General features: G+C 47.3%; 1 protein-coding gene across 4 annotated transcripts in view; it reads left to right on the forward strand.

The window, feature by feature from the left end:
• The window catches only part of SLC4A11 (solute carrier family 4 member 11), a 91,161-nt gene that overhangs the window by 17,707 nt on the left and 52,346 nt on the right, over window positions 1–21,108 (forward strand). For all 4 annotated transcript variants that reach the window (XM_063401355.1, XM_063401353.1, XM_063401354.1 and 1 more), the window contains exons 3-4: window positions 10,507–10,650; window positions 19,556–19,602. In XM_063401355.1, coding sequence (XP_063257425.1) covers window positions 10,507–10,650; window positions 19,556–19,602 — 191 coding nt within the window. The remainder of the gene's footprint in view (window positions 1–10,506; window positions 10,651–19,555; window positions 19,603–21,108) is intronic.

The raw sequence follows: 21,108 nt of genomic DNA on the forward strand, positions 1-21,108 counted from the left end.
TTAGCTGAAGTGTGATGTGAAAACTCTCTGGTGTGGTGGTTGTGTAACCCTGTACTGGGAGCAGGCTCCATGTTTTTAAATCCTGTAGATGTTTGAGATAGTCAGGCAGTAAATAATCAACTCCACATTGTCATCAGTGACTGTTCTGGGTGGCTCCTTGTTTTTCAAGTTCTTTCGTGATGTTTTGCTGTCATGCAGCCTGGCAGGTGTATTTGCTTGTCTTTTTCTGGAGTGGGGATCATGCGTGGGTGTTGGATCCCTTTGGAGACATCCTGCCAAAGAGCATCATCAGGCAAGTGTTGGATGGCTCTGGCAGACACATCTTTTACTGCAAAGATTTTTTTCTTTTTTCTTTGAAGCAAGATTAAATGATGGTATTTGAAAACTTGGATCATCTGCCTCAAAGATGACTGAGATCTTGGAGATACTGTACTGATAAAGGAACACTTGAAGTACAGTGAAGCCCCATCTTCTCTGCTGATTTTTGAGAAACAGAATCATGGAATAATTTTAGTTGGAAAAGACCTTAAAGATAATCTTGTTCCAACCCCCTACTCTGTGTTTTCCCCCAACACAGCGTGTATCTGGAGATTTCCAGCCTCTGCAAGAAGTAGTCCCTGAGGGCTTGGGGCTTCCTGCCCTTGGAAGTGCTGGAAATATTCAGGACTTCCAAATGGTGAAAAGACTAAAATTCTCTGGTAATTTAGACCCTTAGATGCTTGTAGCTGTCACAGGGCTCATCTTTCTTGTTCCAGGGGGCCAAGCCTTAGGCTGACATCTGGAAGAGGAAGCTGAATGTCTGCCAGATGTCAGCTGATCCAGCACCACTGGTGACAGCACTTCCTTTGGCACTGGCTCTCCCCTGCTCGTACAAAGAACAAATTCTGGGGACTCAAAGGGTGAAACTGGAAGCCAGTCCTCTCATCTCTAGGCAGAGGTGTTCTTTGGAGGCTGGGTTGAGTTGCAGAAGGGCAGAAAATCATGCCTGACCTCAGGGAGGTTTCCTGAGGACATGTGGGGCTTGAGGTCTGGGTAGCCCTGCTCCTTCCTGCCTTCCCACCTCGCCTGTGGGCTCTTGGGATGGGGCTGGTGCTTTCCTGAGGGCTGGGAGGGTGAGAGGGTGACCCAGGTTGGGACCTGGGGAGGTGACTGAGCCCCCAGGAGCTGCCTGAGAGCAGTGTAAGGGCTTAGGGGGAAACACTGCTGGTTTTGGAGGCAGGACATGCCCCTGCTTCTTCCCAAACCCTTCTGCCACAGGAAACACAAGCCCAGCTGCCTGTCCTAGCATTTTATGTGGTTCTGCATGTCCCTATCCAGGACTCAATCTTCCCTTCCTCAAACTATCCCCACAAACAACAACAACAACAAAAACCCACCCAAAAGCAGATCTCTGAACATTTTTTTGTAGTTGTGGCATCCTCTGTGCCAATCTCTGAGAGAGGCTTCTTGTTTTGTCGACTTGGTACCACGGCAATGGGCATTTCTGCCCTGTATTTGTGTCATTACTCATCTTCCTCCTTTGTCTTAAGGAGACAGCACCTTGGAGCTGCCTCTGAGGGCTTCGAGGAGCTGTGTGGTGCTTTCCTGTTGTGCTTCTGTGCGGTTTGGGGAAGGAGGGGACGCTGCTCACGAGTTCCTGCTCAGCCCTGAGCGTCGTTTTATTTGTGACTGGAAACACAGCAGCTCTCTTGGTTATTTCATCTCAGAGCTGCTGTCACTCTTACTCCTCATTACAAACTGACCTTTTGGAAGAGTTCAGCTGCTGTGGAGTGATGAGTCACCTTCTGTTGCTTGATTGAACCGAGGCCTTGGAGCAGATGGAGGTTGCTGGTGTGAGCGCTCCCGTCCCGCTGCGCTGCTTTGGTGATCTCCCTGCAGGAGTTTTGTGCTCTCAGATTCTCAAAGCCTTCACCCCAAAACGTCATCAGGGCTGGAGGAAACTACAGATGAAGGTGTTACCTTTTCACAGGGTTTCAAAACAGCTTGTTTTGAAACGGAGCTACGAAATCACCCAGCTGCCTTGTGGCACCACTTGTGGGGATCTGCCAGGCAAGAGATGCTCTTGCCCCACCTCTGAAATAATAAAAAAATCCCCAGTCTCCCAGTGCTGTGTTGGGAGAGGGCAAAGAAGAAAAGAAATCTCTTTAATTCTGTTTTTTGGACACTTGCCTCCCTTTTCTCAGCAGAGCAGTATCTTTTGATACTCTTGCTCTGCGTAGAGCTTTTTTCCTTATCTCCTCCTGGGATCTTGCATATACATATGGTTTTCTGTATTCTTAGTAATTAGGATGTTTTTGTTTCTGAGCATATCTGAGGCTCTGTTCGGAGCCTGGGTCTGTCTTTTGCCAGCTAAGTTTTCTTTACCCTTCTTGTGTTCTCAGCAAGGTTAAAATTTAAAGGTTGAAACCTCCTTTTCAGTTGAAAGGGCTGTAGCGAGGGTGACCTTGGCTGCAGCACCAAAGCAGAGCTTTGGAAGAGCCTCCTGGATGTTTACATCCATGAAAACTTCAAGTGTTTAGTAATTTGTAACTCTGTTAATTACTGAGGGAGCTGGGAGAAGCCCTGGAAGGATTTTCTAGTGAATAAATAAGTGACTATTTGGGAAGTTCAGGAGTTGTTACAGTCCCAACCATCTCCCATCCTAACCAGCTAAAAATCTGGAAAGTTTATCAAGGAGACCACATCTTCAGCTTTGAGTTCAAGTTTTCCCTTATTTCTGGAAGAATTTGAAAGCCACTTTTGTGGCTTTTTAGTGCCTTGCATGAGGTAAATACTTACGATGTAGCTGGGAAAAAATCTGGTGAGTAGTTTGTTCTGTACAGGGAATATTAAGACGGGGAAAAAAAGGAAATGAATTTGTGCCTGCCCAGTTGGACATTTCTGATTGAGGGTGGTGGCAGCAGGTTTGATGGCATCTGATGGCCACGATCTGTTTTCAACTCATGTGCATTGTCAGTTTTAGTAGTTGTCCTCTGCCACCTTGCTGATGAAAAACTATGTTTTTATTCTTTTTTTTTTTTTGAGTTTCTGGAACAAGCCTCTTGCACAAACAAACCTGGCAGGGCCTGGTAGTAATTGGTGTCCCCCTCCCTGTGTGTTAAAGTCACTTAATTCTCCCATAAGGTTGTTTTGACAAATGAGTTTTCTTTCTGGCGAATTTAAGTGAGTAATGAGATGGTTGTGTAGCCCCAATCCAAACCTGGGGATAATTGGAGTCCTGATGAAATGCAGCTCAGCAATCAGGGCTCAGAATTAACTCATCAAGCCCCTCATTGTCTCTTGTGAGCATCCTGCACCCTCCTCGTGGAGATGGATGAGCTCTAAAAGCCCTGGAATTACCTGCAAGTTATTAAATTCTGCCGAAATTGTGATAAGGTTTTGAACTGAGCCAAGAACTTTCCCTGATAAGACACAAACCCAGAAGTTTTCTGGTTCCTCTTGCAAAATCCAAGAGAAGGAATCCCAGTGCAGTGCTGGGGATATCTGAATTGTTGCATTGTTTTAAAGCTGGCTCAACAGATCCTGCAGCATAAATTTATTTTTTTTTCTGGTCTTCCAGAGCAAATCCCTCACTGCTTCATCTCCTCTGACTTATTAATTGGTTTTGCTGGCACAATAAATCACAGTTGTGTTGAAGGGCCCCAAGGCCCCAGTCTGGCTTGGGATGTTTGGATATATTTTATCTGCTTGTTTTTGTTTTTCAGTTTGCAGTTCAGCTTGGTATGTGTGCTGGGGGGGTTTTTTCTTTCTTTCTTTTTTTTTTTTTAATATTTGACTTTATCTATCTTGGAATTGTTTGCTTAAATAGGAGATTATTTTAAGTGTTTTTTGTGAAACAAATCCTTTCATAGTGAGTTTTCCCCCATGAGATATCCAGTTTGCCAGCAGGATATGAACTGCTGCTACCTGTGGGAGAGCACAAGGGGATGGCTCACAGGTCTCTTGCTCATTTTTATTTCTGGGATTATCAGGCGCCCTTTAATAATAAAAGGAGTAGGAACACCCCTGATTTCTGAGGGTTCTGCTGCAAAACTGAAACTCCACGTGCTCCTGTGTTCTGTAAAAACAAAACAAAAATCCCCAGCAACACTCCACTGAATTACTTGGATTATTCACAACATTTCCTAGAAATCTGGCTGCAAAATACAATACTGGAATTAATTCAAAAGTGCCCGGGTGTTGTTTGTTTTGTTTTTTTGGTTTTGTTTTGGAGGGTTTTTTTGCAGCAGATCAGCTCTTGGAGTTCTGTAATGAATTATCACTGAAGTGGCAGGGCAGGCTTGATGTTTTCATCTGGCTCTTCATGCCAAAAGGCTGAAGTAGGGTTGGGAAGATGCAGCTGAAGTTATGGTCAAGCAGTGGTGCTGGGATGTGGGAGAGCTCTGCTCGTGGTGACTTACGTGCTCTGCACTTTCTGCCTCTGGTTTGGATATTTTTTCTTCCTTTCCCAAGAGCGGGTTGTGGTTTAATCTGTGCTCTTGAGCTTAGGTAATGGATTGACATCATCGTAGCAGGTGGTCATTGCTCCAGAAAATCTGTATCTGATGGGCTCCCAGGGAGTGCTGGAGAGCCAGGAGGCATCACCCAACACTTCCCTGGCTCTGAAGTTACCTATGGAAGGTCTGGCATTGGGGGACGCTGCTTTAAATCCCATTTACAGAATCTGAAGATCTGCCTGTGCCAACCCAAATAATTTGGCTTAAACCTGGGGTTATTTATTTGAGTTGGGACCCTAAAGACCAGTTCTTCCACCCCTGCCATTGGTAGGGACACCTTCCACTGTCCCAGGGTGCTCCAAGCCCTGTCCAGCCTGGCCTTGGACACTTCCAGGGATCCAGGGGCAGCCACAGCTTCTGTGAATCTTAATAAAGGAGTTTTTCCACCCAAGGTACTTCTGGCCAGTTAATTTTCAGCAGCAAACCCTCAGCAGTCCAACCATGAGGTCTGGGGACACCCCCAGTGCCCCAGGTGTCTCCTGGGCTGGCACAGTGTCCCTGTGGCTGCCAGGGGTAAATCTCCTGTGAGCCTTGCCAGGGACTCTCCCAGCTGTGAATCAGAGGAAAAGCTTAAAATCCCAACAAGCATCCAGTTTTATTTAATCATTGTAGCTTACAGTTTTAGTTGGGTGGGAGACAGCTTTGGGTGCTGCTGGCTGGCTGCAGCCTTGCAGTTTTTCTTGTCTCTGAAATGCAGTAAGTTGTTTGGAAGGAAGGGGTTTTTCATGACTTGTCAGGCAAAACAAACCCCAAACTTTGCAGCTGAACCTCAGCAGAGATGTGTAAAATTTAGGTGTGTATTTACCTGAAAACATGGTTATATCAATGTCATTGCTCTCATTTTATCTGGAAAAAAAAAAAAAAGAATTATTTTGGTATGTAGGTGATGATGCTGGAATCAGCCTGTGAGATGTGCCCACAAACTTTATTTGGTTCATGTGTAGGGTGCTGTTTAAACCCCTTTTTTTCTGGAATGCTCTAGAGATTGGAGAACTGATAACTCTTGTACAAAGTTCTTCCAGGTCTCTCCTGAATCCTCCAGGTGCTCTCTCCGTGCCAGAGTTAGCTGGCTGGAAGGTTACCTATCCTATGGAGGCACAGGAATCCGTGTGTTCTGTGCAGAGTGTAAAGGTCAGGATGGAGGCGGATGCTCCGTTATTAATTGAGTTTCCTTTTGCACCCAAAGTTGGGGATTTGGGTGTTTCCCGAGTGATGCAGTGAGCCAGAGCCTGCAGGGAGCAAAGCAAACCCTCTTGAGAGCTCAGGTTAATTAAAACTTCATGCCTTTCTTGGAAATTAGTGTCTGTTCCTGGCTAGAGCAAGTCAAAAATCCACGAGGAGAAAAATTAGGTGAGGATGACTTTTTTTAAAACTGACTGCCAGTATTATCACCAGTTTTTGGGTAGCTACAAGGCTTAAATCTCTCTTGAGTTCCTTAGTGCTCTATTAGCTGGGATGCTCAAAAGAACCAGGCTGGATTTTAGGGTAATGCCCATGTCCCAGTTGATGCTCCTTTACCTTTAAAAGCTATTGAATATACATTATTATCATTGATTCCTTTGACCTTCTGTACTTGACCTGTAATTCCTTTGAGAAAATGGATGCAAAAATGCCTCTCGGGCTCTTCCAAAACAATTTGCTGCCTTCTGTGCCTAAAAACTCACTTGAGAAATGGAAATGGCTTTTAACGCGACAAGCTGATTGGATAGCGTTGGATTGCCAATCACACCTCAAAAAGCCTCTTTTAATGTCGTTTGAGGTTCCTGGCTTTCTGAGGAGACTTTTTTGGAGGGGTAACTACCACTTGTGAAGAGGGGGAGATGCAATTCCATGATTCTGGAAGCCTGGGCTTGGATTTGACAGAGGGAATAGGCACTGCTCTAAATGAGAACAGTTTTCCAGGCTTGGAAAGGAGATTGCCTTGGAAATTGAAGGTAAAAATCAGTTGCTTCCAGAAAACTGCTCTGAGTCAGTGGCTTGTGCCTGCAGATGTTGGTTAAAGCTCCACAATTGGCTTTGTCACCTGAGACACCCCCAGAGGTCGTGCAGGGGCTGTGGCTGGAATAACTCCCATCAGCTGGGGTGTGAGAGGATGTTTTTAGTAATAAAGCTGCTTTTCTCCCAGGAAATTGAGCTTGATTAAGGTTTTTGGCTTTCCTGGAGAAGCGTGCAGCCCTTGGGCTGGGACTGCTGCTCCTGCTTCAGCTTTTCCAGGGAATATATCCGATGGAGCTGAGGCTGAGCTTCCTGCTCACCATGACTCTGCTGATTTTATTACCCCAGGTGCAGCTACCAGGTGCCACCAGAGCAGCAGTGGGACACTCAGTGCCACTTCTGATGGCAGCAGCTGCAGTCACTGCTGCTCCCCACAGAGCCCTGGGCTCTAAAACTCAGCTCCAAAGCAGAATAGCTGCAGGGCAGGCAGCTTGTCAGAGCTGTGACAGGGCTGAGAGCAGCAGGAGCTGGGAGTGGAGCTGAGAATGTGAGGACAGTAAAGAGAGAAGGATGTGGGTGGAATCATGGAATCCTGGAATGGTTTGGGTTGGAAGGGACCTTAAAGATCATCCAGTTCCACCCTCTTGCCATGGGCAGGAGCAGCTTCCATCAGACCAGGCTGCTCCAAGCTCCGTCCAGCCTGATCTTGGGTGGATATTGGAATATTAAAGCACGGCAGGTCTGGGCCAGGGATGAACTACAGAGAAAGGGGTGATGCTTTGGAGGGGACTTGCCAGAGAAATCATAATTATTCCTATTTTTTTTTTCTTCCCAGCACCTGCATAAAATTTGGTTTATTTTCTGGTTATTCTGGTTTATTTTCATGTTGCGTAATATGGGCTGAGGGAAGCCCATAAGGTAAAGGAGGATTTTAAGGTGAAAGCATCTGCTGCTTCTGCTGCAGAGGGTGAGGAGGGGGTTTTGTTCCTGCAGCACTGAAGGATGCTGCTTGCTCTCCTTGGTCTCGTGCACTTCCCATATTTTTCCATTTCTTTGCCGTGAGTCCTGCAGGGTGGACTGAGGGGGATTGTCCTGACCACAGTGTGTTATTCATGGTGCAGGATTGCTGCAGTGATCTGAGCCAGCTTTAACTGGCTTTCAGCTCCTTCTCAGCCAAACCTCTTTTACCCAGTTCTTTTAGACCATACTTTGGGTTGAAGTGCCACTTTCTGTGCTCAGAGCTGTGGCTGACCCTGTTGGTGGCACTTCAGCAAACGCTGCCTTCATCTGAAGGGGCCAACTTGGAATGATAAAGATGGGGGAACACCAGTTTGGAGATCTTAAACTCTCCCCCAGGAAATGTGATGCCAATGAAAAGGTATTTAACTCTGCCCTCTGTCTCTGAAGCAACTGCTCCTGACAAAGTCTGTGAAGTGTTACTGGGACTCCCCTATGGAAACTTGATTGCACAAATTCTGCCACAGCCGCCTGAGATCCTGCTCTGAACTTCTGCAAAACACCCATCAACCTTCCAGAGCAGCTGAACAGCTTCTGCTGTCGCTTGTGGCATCTGCTGCCCTTCAAGCAGCGGGGGTGGCACTGGGTGAACATCAGGGAATGAGGAGGGAAACAGCTGCCAGGGCTGGAGGCAGTGCTGGAGCTCGGAGGGAAGGTGCATCTGCCACGCACAGAGCCTGTGTCACCTCCAGGTCATCCTGCCTTTGACAGGCGTGAATTGCTCCTGGTTTCAAGCTCCTGGCAGACGAAATAGGCTGAAGGATTCCAGACAGGAGCGGTCTGAAGCCTGGAGGTGGTTCAGTGACAAAGCAGACACCTGTCTGGGAGTGCAGTTCCTGTCCAGCCCAGGTTGGGGATTATTTGCCAGCTGAGTGTTTTGTCCGTCCCTTGCCCAAGGGACGCGAGGCTCGGCTGCCTTTTGTTCTGCTCTTTCCTCCCCTAAGGAGGGAGGAACAGAGGATGCTTCCCTTGCCAGAGTCCTCGCTGACCTCTGCCCAACCCTCTGATCCTACTCCACCCTTGCCCTTCTTCCAGCTCCTGGGCTGCTTCTCTCCTGTCTCCAGCCCTCTCTGTTTTCAGAGGCCACCACTGCCCCCCTCTTATCAAACCAGTTTCAGTGGCTGGGGAGGGGGATAAATAGTTCTCCCAGCTTGGCTTTTCCCTATTTACCCATCTAATTCCATTAGGACAGGGAGGAAAAGCTCAGCCACGTTCTCAGAGCTGGGTGCTCAAACCACCCTTTTGTGTCTCCCATCTGCCCCAGTGAGTGGGAAGGTTGGAGATGAAGCTCAAAACTTCCCTGAGGCTGCAATTCTGGATGTGGTGGAGGTGGAAAAAGTCTTCCCCAGGCTGATTATTTTCCTTTTCAGGGCTGCCCAGACTCTCCGAGCGCTGAGGGGAGTGTCAGCACAGCGGGTGTTCAGCTTTGAGGAGAGATTCCGGTGTCCATCATGCATTTTGGAGGAACCAAACTCCAACTTTGGGACTTAGTTTGGGATTGAGATGCAATGGAGGACTTTGTAGTGCTTCTGAAGGCAGCAGGCACCTTGTCTGGCTGTTGTCCATCCCTCCAGGACATCCCTGCCCCATCTGCCAGCAGAGATTTTATATCTGGAGATGCCCACAGCGTTCAGATGTTTCCTGTACTTTCCTCACCTCACGTTTTTCTGTCTGGACAAGTTTCTGTCGTGCAGGGATGCAAACACCCTAAGCTCTGCCAGCAGCAGGGGGTGATGTCCTCGGAGTGCTCTGCTGGATGGGGACAGCAGCACCCTGGATGCTTTTTGAAGCCTTCAGAACACTTCAGACAGGGTTTATTCATATTTATTCCTGTCAAGCTGTAAGGTGAAGCAGGCAGAGATCAGGAGGAAGGGGGTTAATCTGAGGGGCTTTATGAGGTTTCCCACACCTTTGATAAGCACTTTAGGAGTCATCTGGAGGCTTGAAGCTCCTGCAGCCCCTTTGCACCCTCTGAGCCCTCTGGGGGGATGCTGAGCTCCATCAGCTCGTGGCAGGAAATGCTGCAGCCCCTGTCCTGTGTCACTGAGTTCCTGTTTGTGGCCTCGCTCCTCTGGGTTTGTGTTTTGTGGTGGAGAACTGTCAGCTCGATCCCTCAGAGGCAGCATGTGCTGCTTTCAGCTGCTGCCTCCACATTTGCTTATATGAGGCTTTAAAAAAAGCAATCAATATTTTAGTTCCATTCAAACCTCTGTCTTGAAGCTCCCCCTTTTCATTTCACTGTGGTGCCTAGAGCCAGCTAATGAAATATCTCCCTCCTGCTTCAAATTAGCCATAAAAGACTTGTCAGAAGACGAGGAGAAGCTGCTGAATAATCCTGGTAATGTAAAAATCGACATTCTATAATGTCCCTAATTCTCCTAATTAAACATGATACATGAGTGTGCTACAAGAGTCCTCCAGCTGCTCCATAATGAGATGTTGCAGGGACCACTTTGCTGTTGGATGAAGCTGGGTTAAACTCTAATTAAAGCCTTGCAAAAGGCTAAGGAGTTGTCTGGTGTAATTAAGAAACTTGTCTCGCATTCTCAGCGCCGCCACCCTCAGTGACCCGCTCCTCTGCCCCGTGGGCACCTGTGGGTCCCTCTGTCCATATCAGGTGTCTCCTTGGAAACTTTTTTTTTTTTTTTTTTAATTTTTCCACCTGCAGTTTCAAATGGCCGCGTCGCAGAGCAGCCTTGGGCCACCAGAGGTGTTGGGTTCGGGGCGAACTGGGGCGCAACTCTTGCTCTTGGTGGTGATTTTTAGGCAGTGTTTTTGTCCTGAGGTGCTTTCTTACGTGAGGGGAGCAAGGCTGCGCCTCACCGCCCGCGCTGTTGGTGTGAGGCCAGAGGGAAGAGGCTGCCCCAAAACACCCCAAACACGCTGGGGGCCGTGCCCTGAGCATCCCCGGGCCTGGTGGGCCCTCAGCGCGCCCCGGCGGCCGCAGAGGCCTCGCCGGCCATGGACTCGGACTCGGAGCTGGAGTCGGAGTCCCCCCGGCGCACGCCGTCCAAGGAGTCGCTGCGGGCCTCTCACGGCACCCCCATCTCGTTGTCAGGGTACCTCAAGTGCGACACGGACGACGCGAAGGAGGAAGGGACGAGCGAGGAGCTCTTCGACGGCGTCAACTCCACCATCGTCTCCGGGGACAGCATCCGCTTCTTCGTCAATGTCAACCTCGAGGGCGCTCCCAGCGCCACCGGTGAGCGACCCCCGGAAATGGGGATGGAGGGAGGGGTTGTTCTGGTGGTGGGATTTCGTGGGATCGCAGCGGGTTGGGTTGGAAGGGACCTTAAATGTCATTTCTTTAAGGGTAGGGGCACCTTCTGCTAGGCCAGGTTGCTCCAGGCCCTGTCCAACTCATCCTTGAACCTTCGCTTCTGGCACAGTGGTTTAATATCCTCAGTGATAAATGTGAGGGGGGAAGGTAGCTGAGCCCTTCACCAAAAACTTCTCTCATTTTCTCATTTCATACACGATTTTGAACTTTTTTTCTTCTGCACAAAATCAAACAAAGTCCTGTTCACTCAATTTCCCATGGAAACCAGTGCTGATGTTTAGTGAATCCTTTGGAAAGTAAAGCTGGAAGAGATAAGGAATACAGATCTAACCTGAGATCCCACGTAGTGCCAAGCCAGCTCTGAGAAACAGAGGGTTTAGGAGAGGACAGAAATCAAGTCATACAGCTAAAGAGGTTTTTGTGGTGGCTGGTGGCTGTGACAGTCTTGCTTAGCTGTAGCAACCATTTTATTTTTCTAGATGTTTTCAGTCATAGTAAGATAAGTAATCCTGAAGTTAGACAAAACTTAACCTTCTTTATTCCCTGGAAGTGTTCAAGGCCAGGTTGGACAGGGCTTGGAGCAACCTGGTCTGGTGGAAGGTGTTCCTGCCCATGGAAAGGGGGTGGAACTGGATGATCTTTAAGGTCCTTTCCCACCCATTTTGTGAAAGGTGGAATTTGTGGGATGTGCCTGGGAAAATGCAGCTCTCAGACACTGCAGGAGCCTGGGTTTGTCCCAGCAGCTGGAGCCTGCCTCTGTGGGCACTGGGTATTTTAGAGGTTAAATGCACAGGCTCCGGATTATTCTTGGTGTCACCGTGTCAGAGAGTCCTTTAAGTTTGTTAAAAGTTATTTTTAGGTTACATACAAATCCCAATTGATCTGCAGCGAGCGGTTACTGGGAATGGTGATGCAGATTAGGCACGGCCAGGACCCCTCTTTGACTATCCTGGAGTCTGCTTTTTGACTCTAAGTGATGGCTTGAACTTAGGAATAATATCCAGCAATTTCCAAGCCTGCAATTTTACAAATGCCATCTTAATTGAAAGATTTAAGGGAGCTGTGCTCTGCTGTGACAAGTCTGGACTTAATGCCGTGGGGTGCATTGTTTGGGGATGAGGAATGCAAGTGCTGTGGATTCTTCTGCATCTGAAGAAGTTCACTTTCCTTGTGTGTCCTCCTGGGCTTTTTTTGTTTTCCCTTCCATTCAAAACAGGACAAAAAAGGCTTCCTTATTTCCCTGGAGCGCTGCTGTTTATGCTGGTGCTATTAGTTGTATCCTTTTTTTTTTTTTTTAGCTGAGATGTTTAGGATTTTTAAGGGAAAATGGATTTCTGGTGTGCTGGGGTCCTGTTTCAAATGGAAGGCTGGAGATTTTTTAGAATGAGCTTCAGGCAGAACAAAAGCCCAAACTTTCAGTAAGGCCATATGTGAAAAAAATAGATTTTTTTTTTTGCCCATTACAACATCAAAGTGATCCAGGTAGCCAAAATCTAACTTTTTCACTGTTAAGCAAAGAATTCATAACCAGTGCAGGTGCTGGAGTCATCTGGGCTGTCAGTTCCTTTACAGGGATGGTTTTACCGGAGTTTGTTCCAGGCTGGATTTTATACACATCACATCAGTCTCTGGCTGAACAGGGCACAGCTGATCCCCCTTCAGGGGTGACTTCTTGGGTGTCTGAGATGAGCCCCTTAAGCTCTTCCGAGAAAAATAACCCCAAACTTCTGAAAAAAATACCCAGTTCCCAAACTGAGGTTTAATTATGCCACAGCCAAAGTGTGTCTGGGAGAGAATTGTTCCCTGTTCAGAAATTCCCTTCCATCACTGCTGCTCTTTGGAAGCTTTGGGAGGTTTGTTTTTATATTCAGGCTTTGATTTCCTAGAACAAAGCTGGAGCTGAACCTTTGCATGGATTGTCCAGAGCAAGACAAGCTGGAAAGGAGGGGGAAATAGAAGTAGGGTTTCTCCAAGCGATGCCAGAGGCCACAAACACCCCATTTCCCACCCTGGGGAGCTGGGGCACCAGGATCCTGCTCAATCCTCTGCTCCTCTGAAAACACAGAGGAAAACCAAGCACGGGAATGGAATCTTTGCATCCTCATCTTATTTTCCTGTGTTTTCTGATCTGGGTGAAATTTTTGAGTCAAAATGTGCTCTCCTGGCTGAATGTGGTGCCCAAACTCTCTCCTGCTGGAGACTTTTTTGGGTCAGCTGCTGTGAGGTTGCTGCCCACCTTAATACAGGGCTAAAAGATCCAAAATTCCCATTTAGGGAGGGCTTGAGTTGGAACCCTGGGATGCAGGTGCTCGCAGGCAGTGAAGGTGGAATTGCAGATGCAGTGACAACTCTCCATCATCCTGTTGAGCTGTTCCTCTCTATGTGATGTGTGTGCAGCTCTCCATGAGCGTAATTGGATGCTCTCCACTCTAATTCTGCTTTAAAAAGATCGTTGTGTGGGATTAAGCTTTGAGCCAACAAAACACAGCACGACCCTTAAAACTCCAGCAATTGACCATTGACATAAATTATTGGGCTTTGTGCACAGGTGTGTGTAAAACAGGATGGCTTGAAGAGATCTGGGGTTTAAGGTATGGCCTCTCTTATTTTTAATAAAACTGGCTGCCTTTGCAGGGAGTACTGAGCCTAAAGCAGTGCAGATGCCTGAGCACCAAAGTGCTGCTCAGTGGTGACATTTGGGTCATTTCTCCTGGGTGTTTCGGTGCTTCCTTGCGTTAACTAATCAAAGGTTTTTTAATTCTCTTCTGCTTTTCATCCTTGCAACCTGGATTTTGGTGGTAACATTTGTTTTCAGCAAATGTTCATCGCTCTAACAGGAGGGTGGGTGTTTATCTGAGGCGGAAGGCTTTTGGACCTGGGATCTGCATTTTTGGGGGAAGATCAGGGTGGTTTTTAGGCTGAGGCTTTTTCTGAAGTCACAATAAATGTTTGCAAGTAAAATCACAGAATTGTTTGGGTGGGAAGTGACCTTTAAAGGTCATCTAGTCCAACCCCCATGCAGTAAGCAGGAATGTTTTCCACTACACCAGTTTGCTCCAAGCCTCATCCAACCTGCCCTTGAACACTTCCAGGCTTCTCTGGGCAGCCTGGACCTCAGCACCCTCATTGTTGAAAAATTTCTTTTTCAGGTCTAATCTAAATGTCCTCTCTGTCAGTGGGAAGCCATTCCCCCTTGTCCTGGCACTCCAGGCTTTTGTCCAGGAAAGCTTTATCTGCAGCACACCTGGAATTAAACTCCTGCAAATAAATACAGCAGTTTTGGTTTAGACCTGGCCTTAAATGTAATGGACAGGTGATGCAAGTGAGTCTTTGGAATATCTGGAGACATATCCTTGGCATCAGTCACAGCGTTCTTATCTCCTTTGCAGTTCCCTTAAATCAGCCAAGCATGGATTTTTATCATTTGGATCTTGTTTTTTTTTTTTTTTTTTGTTTTGGGTTTTAAACAATCATTCGGATCTTGTTCTTGTAGTTTGGGGTTTTAAAGCAGTTCTTTGGATGTTGTTTCGGCAGTTTGAGGTTCTAAAACAATTCGCCTTCTCCTTACCCACATTGCAGGAGGTGTGTGCAGATTATTTTCTTAAATTTAGGCACAACTTATCAAGGATTTGTGGAGCTGTAGCTGCCTAACTTCTCCCACTTGCAGCTGATGCTCAGACTGGTGATTTTAGAGGCGCCTCCAGCAGTTTTGGGGAGAACAAGGCAAACTCCTGAGTGCAGCGAGAAGCCGATTGGGAAGCAGGATGTGGCTCTGCCGGGGTGTGGGGGGGAAGCAGCGGAACACGGATTACGCTTCAGGAGAAATTAAAGGCTGTTCCACCCTGCGGACAATTGATCATGCCTAGATACAGAGAATCAACAGTTTCCTGTATCCCGCTCCAGAGGCACACACGTGCACGCCCGCCGCCGCTGCTCCCGGCAAAACACGGCATCCAAGCCCTGGCCCGGCCGCTGCCCAGATGACTTTTTGCTTCAAGGGGACGAGGAGAAAAGCTGGATGCTGGCGCCAAGGATATTCCAGGGAGAGTAGCGTCCAGAGACAAGTGGTCTGGGCTTGAATGGGTATCACTCTGCACACAATAGTCACATTTCCTCACATTAATACCAAGGTCCTTTTTATGTCTCGAGGCACAATGCTGACCCACGCGTTCCATCTGATAACTCCTGTTTTAGCAGTTTGATGTCAGAGTGGGATGTTGGGCTCCCGAGGCTTCCTACCCTCTAATGGAAAGTGGATATACCGATTGTGTGGCGGGGAGGGGACGGCCTCCCTCCGAATTTCCTGACGAGGGTGTTTTCAAAGCGCTGCTTAGGAAGCCAAGGGAGGTGTGGGGGGAGCGCGGGTGGTTCTGCACGGAGGCAGAGGCTCCCTTCTCCCTGCTCCACCTTGGTCCTTTGGAGCGGCTTCCCCTGGGGTTTAGAGTGCATGAAAAAAATGCACATTTTCCCCCTGCTCCAAATTGATTGACAGAACCTACCACAGGTGGGTTTTTTCATGAGGTATTTGGCTTTTATAGCACATGGGTGTGACAAGTGATACCTTGTCCCTGGTCATGCTCTATGTTGTCCCCTCTCTTCCCAGTTCCCCACCCAGGAGTTTGAGGGATGGTTCTTCACCTGCCTTGATGTTTTTGCTGCTCCAGAATCCTTATTCCCACCAGCCTTTGACCTGAGGATTTGTAGGATGAACCCAGCTGACTTCAGACTCTTTTTCCCCACTCAGCCCGTCACCTGTTGTGGGAACGTGGGATAATGAAGGCACAGTTACTTACCTAAATATTTAACCAAAATTACTCAAATCTCATGGTGATTAGTCCAGGCTCAGGACAGCAAAGCAAGGAATCCCTCTGAGATCCAATTTGTGCAATCCCTCACTGCCAGTGGTGTCTTAGAGGTGTCACCACTGCTCCTGACAAACTCCTGTCATGCCATGTGGTGGTGGGGTTTTATTTAAATATTTTTAAGGCAGATTTGAAAAGCAGAACACTTTTTCTGCTTGCAGTGTGGTTCGACACAAGTGGCTGGGTCTTAGATTTGGACAGACCACTGATAAAAAACAAGATAAAATAGATTTTTTGTTTTAGTAATAAGTTCTCCAAATCTTAAATGCTTCTGCTCACACCAGATCCTTGATATTTTTTAGGGAAAAACATGGAAGTGCTCATACAGCATTCTGCTCTGATTTATTTTACTGTGCTTATATATTTAACATGAAGATGCACCAGGGAGTGTGTGTAGATCTAAATGTGCACAGCCAAAAAGCTCTTTTTCTCTAATTTCCACACCTTTTATCCCAAAATAAAATATTATCTTAAGCTGCTGCAGGCATCCAGTGGTGGCTTTGCTCCAAACGCTTTTGGATCCTCTCAGGTGTTAAGGGCAGCACTGGGGACCTGGATGAGGAAAAGGATGGAAAGGGATCCTGGGTGAAAGGAGATCTCTTAAGGCAAAAGGTGAAAAGCCTTAAACTTTGGTATTTGGCTTTCAGGGGTTTGTTTTCAGGCTTGCATGGCAGATGTTGTTACCTAAGCAGGGAGTGGAGGGGAAGCAAGGAGGGGATTTTGTTTCTCTGGGTTGCTCTCAGGGATAGTGTTAGGGCAGCTGGGATGAAGCTGAGCAGATAAACTTCTAAGCATTAAATCTCCTCGTTCGTGTTGAAGTTGGATGGGGCTTTTTTGGAGAATGGTGGGAAATAAAAAGGAGAGGCAGGGCCCTGAGTGTGCCACGAGTTCTGGTGCTGACAATTCCTCGGCGTTGTCAGAACTGAGCTCCCTGGGAGTCGCTCGTGGCATTCCCAGTAACGCTCCGTGCCTGCGTGCACGCATCCCAGAAATTCGGGATGCGCCTGGCGCCTTGATGTGCCTGCCAGGGGATGTCGGGGATGCGTTGCTGACTTTTTGGCTTTTCCCCTGGGCAGGACCTGGAGCAGAGCCCAACAGATAAGCTCGGCCACCCCTGGCAGCTCTCCCTCAGCTGTGTGTGAGGACACACAATAACGCCCCTCGCTCGCTCGCTTGCCCAAAATAGGCTTTTGCTGCCTGCTCTGTCCGGCAAGGAGGGCCACAAAAATAGATGTGAAAATTTCACATGGTCCTGACCTCCTCGTAGGGTTTCACTGTGCTTAATTGTGACATTCAGGTGTGAAATCTCAAATTACTGAGATTTTTCAAGTTATTGCTCTTGGTAGTAAGATTTGGCTGAGGAGACTGATAGAGAGTTTCTTGTAGGGTGAATCAGTGTCATCTGTATCCATGTCAGCCCCCATGAAAGGCTCCTCTGTGGAGGTGCAAGGGCCAAGGATGTTGGATCTTTTTACCCTCTCCTTGGCTGGAGGGAGGCGGGGATGGTGCTGTGGAGGAGGAGAAAATGAGTGGCAGGCTGGTGGTGGTTGGACTTGAGCTTTGGGTGTGTCATGGGCAACCTCCTGCAGGGTTTGATCCCACATTGCCTGGCAGGAAATAAAAGGATATTTAATGTGAGCAAGGCAGAAGAGCACTTGAGAAGTCTCTGTGTATTTTTCCCTTCCCTTTGTCATGTTCCAGTGGATTTGCTGCTGTCCCTGAGTGATGTTGTAGCACTCCAGTGAGCATTTAAGATACCAGCCCAGAACTGCCATGGCCGTATCCATCCATCTCCCTGCCTGGATTAAATCCGAGCCGTGTGTTGTTGGGATGAATGATGAATGAGGCTGTGGGCTTCCCAAAGAGCCACCTCCATACCCAGAGCAGCCTTTTTGAGAAGTTTGAAAGATCCTGCTCCAACAGATGTAATGAGATGTTTTTGCTTGTGTTGATAAAGCAGCACTTGGTGCTCCTCCGGCCGGGTACGTGAGAGAGCTGTCAGCAAAGATTGATACACCTTGAAAATGATAAGAGGAACCAAGAGTTTCTGCCTGCTAAAAGCACAACAAGAATTTCTGTTCCATTTCCATGTATCCATGAGGACAGGCTGCAGCTCTCTCTTCGGCATGTGCCTGCTATTGTTCAGGACTGTGGGTGTTTTTTGTCTTTCTTGCAAAAGCAGATAAACCAAAACATGTTCTCCTCAATGAATATTTATGGGCTTCCAAATCTCCCTGCATACTTCTGCATGTGTAATTAGGCTGGAAGTTGGGTAAGTGAGCGTTGGAGAACTACAAATGTGAGAGCCTGGGGAAAATGCTTGATGTTTCTGGTTTATTTGGGTGCTTGCTTTTTAATAATAAATTGCACTTTTTAGATGAAACAGCTTGTGTTTTCCAAAAGGCGTGTCAAAAGCAGAAATAATTGGGGCTGTTGCAGCAGCAGACTTGTCTGGTGAAATGATGCTTTTAATCATGTGTGCAGCATCCAAGTGAAATTTGGGAGAAGTTAGGTGATGTAACCGAAGCCTCTGAACCGCCTCATTTTGTTTAGGGGGAGATGAAGTCAATCCTTTCCTTATTTTCTCCAGCTCTGCTCCCACTTCGAGTTGGAGCCTTTGAACCCCATGAGGGCAAGACTCAAATTTCTGTTTGATCAGCGATGATTTTGTTTAAAGCAGCTTTCTGCATACAAAAGATAATTGCTTTTTTTCTGGAGTTCTGGAGTTTTAGCATGAATTGCACCCTCAGATTATTTTTTGGAGAGTAGCAGGGCTTGCCTTGAAGGTGCATGGCCAAGTCATGGGGTTGCAGCAGCTCTTATAGGTTAGGATTTAGAAATAGAGATCTGGAAAGGAAACAAACTCCTCATCTGAGTAACTGTAACTCCGTGTTAGATCTCTGTAGTTTTCCACAGCTCTGCCTCTGGAAAAGTTTTGGTCTTCAGTGGGTTTTTTCCATGCTGCTGCTGTGCTCGTTTGAATTAAAGCTGTTCACGTGTTTCGTTTTGGTAGCAGCTCAGGCTTGGGGGGTTTTTTGGAGAACTTAAGGAGAAGGATGCCAGGCTGGAAGTGTTCAAGGCCAGGCTGGATGGGGCTTGGAGCAACCTGGTCGAGTGGAAGGTGACCTCAAAGGTCCCTTCCAACCCAAACCATTCAGTGATTCTCAGCACAGAAAGTACCTGTGGGGCAAATAATGCCCCAGAGAGGCAGCCTCGACTGCAAGGAGTGGGCTTTTGGCAAATACAGCTTGGTTTTGTTTTTGTTTTGTAGCTGATATCCAAAAAATGCCTCATAGATACTCTAAGAAAATGTTGTTGTTGGCGCTTGGACGTTTGAAGAGGGAATTTCCCGGGTTCCCCCATCCTGTGTATTCGATGACATTTACTAGTCCCTAAACAGCAGTTTTCTTTCCCAAGAGCTGTGTTGCTTTCTCCTCAGATTTATGGAGGCAGTGTGGTGAGTTGACAGGACATTAATGTGCTCATCTTGGAGTCACTGCCTGCAATCCCTTGGAACTGCCTGGCTGTTATTGTTGACTCCTTAACGAGGACAAGGAGGGTTTCCAAACGAGGGTGACTCATGAAATTGTAGCCTCAATCTATCAAACAACGATGCATCGGATTAAATGATTACTTCAAGGATTAAGAGTTGGATTTTTGGGGACGTGGAGAGGGAGGGACAGAAGGGAAGAGTAAAAATACATTAGAGATACAAAAACCCGGCCAAAAAAAGCTGCAAGACACAATCCCCTAGTGATCAGATAATGCCAGTCCTGCACTTGGTTCATGCTTCCAAAATGGGAGATGTTGTAAAAACCGAATCTCTGCTTTTCTCTAGGGATCATCCCCTGCCAAGAGAGTGATGCTTCACCTCCTCCTGAGCCTCCTGCTCGGCTCCTGCTGCCTGTCAGGTACCTCTGATAGTAACACTCTTCTGATGTGGTTTTTTTTTCCCCTCTTTCCAGCTGAAAGTGAAGGTGCTGGCTGCGTGTTACTGCACACATCAAGGAAGGTAAGTAGAGATGCTGTGTGACCAGTTTGGTTTTTTCATCATCCAGAAGTATAGAAAAGGAATCATGAAATACACTGAGGGGCTGCTTGTCAGAGGCCTAAGCAAGAGGCATTTAAATGTTTCTTCTCTTGAATTCCTCTCCCTTTCTTTAAAACTAAAAAGCCACGTGCTGCTCGTTCTTCAAACAATTTCTTTGTAATCCTGATTGTTCCACTGCTTTTGTCCCAGGCACTTCCTTGACATGTTAATTCATCACTTTCTCTTCTGCAGCTGCTTCTACAGGGATCCAAGTGTGTGCTGTAGAGATCCAGGCTGCTGAGCTCCTCTGGAGCTGGGAGCAGAGACACCCAGCAGACATGCTGGGATTTGCTTCCCTCTTTATTCCAGCTAATCAGTTGTCCTTCACGAGGTTCAGCAGGAGGGAAATCCCTGGAAACCACCAGGCTAGGAGGAGGATTAGGAGCCCACACTTAGTTTACACTTGCTCCTGAGACTGTAACTCACTAACGATAAGGTGAAAGTGCAAAAAAAAAACTTGTATGGGCTTTGTTATTCCAAACCTTCAGCTATGGAAGGGCACAGAAAGAACTCAGGGAGGAATTGGGTTGGTATTTTAATAATTTGCCTGTGAAGGTGGTAAGCCCTGGCACAGGGTGCCCAGAGAAGCTGTGGCTGCCCCTGGATCCCTGGAAGTGTCCAGGCTGGATGGGGCTTGGAGCACCCTGGGATAGTGAAGGTGTTAGGTGTTAGTTAGGGTTGGCATTGGGTGATCTTTGAGGTCCCTTCCAACCCAACCCATTCTTTATTTCTCTCAATCTGCATTTAGTACCACGTGAAGTTTTGTCTTCAGGGTTTTGAGGCTGGTGGTGCATGAAGTTGTCTTGGCTTCTTGCCTGAGGGCTGGAAGGAGTGGCTGTTGTCATGGGAACTTGTAGCATCACTGATCCTGGGAAATCACAGAATCATTTAGGTTGGAAAAACCCTCTAAGGTCACCAAATCCAACCATTCCCTCAGCACTGCCAAGGCCACCACTGACATGTCCCCAAGTGCCACATCCACACGGCTTTTAAATCCCTCCAGGGGTGGGGACTCCACCACTCCCCTCAACCAGTGCCTGAGATCTTGGATTTCACGCTTGGTTGCAGGTTGTAACTTGAGGTTTTAGTTTGTGTAGCCTTGTAAGCTTTGGGGGCTTTTTAGGGAATCCCAGAGAGCTCTTTAATTCTGCTTTGCTTTAGGCCTCTAAGACAGCTCAAATCCTGAAGAGATATTTCAGAATGCTGAATTAGTAGTGGAAGGAAAATGTGTGATAGCTTTAGAAACCTTTTCCCCAAGTTAATAAAAAAACCCAAAGCAAATAAATACCAAAGAAAGCGTTACCCAAAACAAAGCCACTACCACCAAAAAACTTTAAACATTATTTAGTATAGAATCATGGAAAGTTAAAATAACCGATTCCATGCTCAGGAATGAAAATGCCTTTATCCCTAATTTGTCTTGTCTAA

Source organism: Prinia subflava, chromosome 7 (genome assembly GCF_021018805.1).
Source record: "Prinia subflava isolate CZ2003 ecotype Zambia chromosome 7, Cam_Psub_1.2, whole genome shotgun sequence".
NCBI classification, from domain to species: Eukaryota; Metazoa; Chordata; class Aves; order Passeriformes; family Cisticolidae; genus Prinia; species Prinia subflava.